General features: G+C 55.5%; 1 protein-coding gene across 1 annotated transcript; it reads right to left on the bottom strand.

The window, feature by feature from the left end:
• Positions 1-354: 354 nt before the first annotated feature.
• Positions 355-1,127, bottom strand: LOC119253975 (tripartite motif-containing protein 26-like; the record flags this gene model as incomplete). The annotated part of the gene is made up of 2 exons (XM_037521196.2): positions 632-1,127; positions 355-450 (listed from the first exon to the last, which is right to left on the bottom strand). Coding segments are annotated over exons 1-2 (534 nt in total), but the record flags the coding sequence as incomplete, so codon positions are not given.
• Positions 1,128-2,785: the final 1,658 nt, after the last annotated feature.

Genomic DNA, 2,785 nt, shown 5'->3' with positions numbered 1-2,785 from the left:
TTCCTCCCCTTCTTGAAAGAACAAACCAGGCCTTCCTCAGTTCCCCACACTGGCGCCCTCTGCAGACCAGCAGCAGCTACCAGCCACAACCTGCAGCAGAGGTGAGTCACAGAGAAGAGACCTCGGCTGACCTCTAGACTGGTCACTGTCAGATGGGGAAACAGACCAAAAGCCACACGGCTCACACTCGCAGGCTTGGGCTCATACCCCAGGGCTCCCAGCCACCTGGCCGGGGCTCACCCTCCCAGGTGCTGAGCTGCCTCCCAGCAATACTCCAGCCCCGCAATGCCCCAGCTGCACCCCTGCTTCCCAAGGCCAATAATCTGGGGCCTTTCTCCTAACAGCGTGACTTACCAGAGTACCTGTGATATCAGATTCTCCCTTTGTCTGTAAGTTCTGAGCTTTGTCTCGGTCTTCCCTTAAGCTACTCAGGTGTTTCAGGATTTTTTCCTGTAGAAAAACAGGCAGTGGGACAGGTGGACACGCTGGGCTGGGGCGGGAGGGCAGACTTGGGCTTAGTTCTCAGCCAACAGGAAGCTTTCAGAGGGTCTCAGCCAGGCTTGACTCCAGAGGAGTTCAGAGCCAAGATCCTAAGGGGGTGGCAGAGCACCCCGCTGTGAGGAGGGTTTACCTTGTGCAGCTGCCTGGCCTTCTCCATCAGGAAGGCCGTGTGGGACCTGTGCTCCCACGACTCCCTGCACATCACGCATAGCAGCTTCCCGTCGTCCTCGCAGTAGTAGTACAGCTTCTCCTGGTGCCGCTCGCACAGCTGCACGTCCGACTGCTCCCGGGCCGCTTCTCCCTGCTGCCTGCCCTTGTCCACCTTCAGGCGCTCGATGTTCTTCACCAGGCTGGCCAGCTGCCACACAGGCCGGATGTTCTCCTTCTTAAAAGGCTTCTTGCAGAGGGGACAGATGGGGCGGCTGCGCATGAACGAGGGGATGTCAGTGGTACAGCCGTGGCAGAAGACGTGGCCACAGTCGATGGTCACCGGGTCCCGCAGGTGATTGAGGCAGATGGAGCAGGTCACCTCCTCCTCCAGGGTCCGCAGAGGGGCTGACGCAGCCATGGTGTCCTCGGTTCTGAGGGTTCCCTCTTCACTAGTGAGGTCCTCTCTTCCTTGGGGATAAGACACAGAGTCAGGGGGCCTCCCCGGTGGCGCAGCGGTTGAGCGCTGGATTGCAAAGCTGCCTCAGTCTCTGCAGCGCCGGTTCGATCCCCGGCTGCTCCCCGGCCACCGGAGGAGGGTCCCACATGGCGCGCAGACCTCTCCTGCCGCCCGCTGCTCCCCTCAGCAGTGTGCTTCGGTCCTTCTGCCTGCTCTGCTCCCCGCTCTGGCTCTGGTGAATTCTCTCACCCTCCCGCGCTTCTGACTGTACCCAGTGCATGTATAAACAAAACAAACAAACAAACAAATAAATAAATAAAACATGTGCCTCTATTAAAAAAAAGACACAGAGTCAGGAGTGAGCACATAGGAGAGGCAGAGGTGCTGCCTGGCACAGGGCCACCAGCTCCAGCAGCAGCCAGTCACACCGACAGCTCCTACAAGGCCCCAACAGTACCAGAGGACCATTTTACAGAGGAGGAAACTTAGGCCGCAGAGGGCAGCTTGACAGAGTAGACAGCATTCCTACCAACTGACAGAGCAAGATACCCCGGTAACTTTCTGCTGGAAACTGTCCTAATAAACACACAAGTCTACAGTGTGCAGTGTGCACACAGTGCTCCCTCAGCTGTGCTGGGCACAAGGTGCACAACTCTTCATAAGGAGCCCTGACAGGCAAGAGCCCCTCTGTCTGCCCTTCCAGGTTTCTGGTGGCAAGCACCAAGAGCACCGAGCCTCCTGACCCAGATTCAAGAAGCATCAAGCGCCTAGTGCCTTCCTTTGTGGACTCCTTCTTGGGCTGTGAGGTGGCTTCGGTGTGGTTCACTTCCCCTAGATGCCGACTCCACTTGGCCTCCGCCTGCCAGGAGCATGGTCTGGCCACACTGCATTCATTCTCAGCCACCACTCCCCATAGCACTGGCCTGGCTGCTCTGCTGCTCACAATGGTGGACCGTCCAGGCTGAGCTGGTGAAGGAAACCCATATAGGAGATATAGTCTGGGGGCTGCATGTGCTAATGAGGGTGCCACGCTCAGGGGGAACACATCGCTGAGCAGAGAGAGGATGTCAGTCCCAACCACTTTTGTAGCCCCAGCACACTTCCTGGCTGCATTTAGGAGCCCAGCACATATGACTGCCTTCAACCCTGACTCTGTGACAAAAGAGCTTATGAAGGACCCTGAGCCTCAGTTTACTGAGCCATAAAATGGGGAGAATGGCACTTAGCCTCAAGGGTTTCAAAGTGGGTTGAGTGAAAGAATTCTGTTGAAAATATTAAGCACGAGCATAGTATAGAGGAAAAATCTAGGAGCAAATTCAGGGAATATTCAAAGCACAGAGTGCAAGAATGGAAAAGGTGGCAGCAAGAGATAGTGAGGGCCTCCCTAGTGGCCTAGTCACAGCACTATCACTGCTGTGGCCTGAGTTCAATCCCCAGCAAGGGGGCTAACCCACATGGTACAGCAGACCCCTACTGTCTCACCTGCTGCTCCCCTCAGCAGTGTATTTCAGTCAGTCTGCCTGTTCTGCTCCCACTCTGTCTCTGGTGAATCCTCTTATACCCACCCCCCCCCACTCTGCACCTCTGGCCTATACCCCAGTTCTTCAACCAAAAATAAATAAACTTATAAATAAACATCACTGCTAGAATATAAGAGAATATAAAAACTCTAATATA

Source organism: Talpa occidentalis, unplaced genomic scaffold, assembly GCF_014898055.3.
Source record: "Talpa occidentalis isolate TD23 unplaced genomic scaffold, MPIMG_talOcc4v2.1 talOcc4.2531, whole genome shotgun sequence".
Classification (NCBI taxonomy): Eukaryota; Metazoa; Chordata; class Mammalia; order Eulipotyphla; family Talpidae; genus Talpa; species Talpa occidentalis.
Note: the sequence above shows the minus strand (reverse complement) of the source record. Positions and strands in the feature narration are given on the sequence as shown.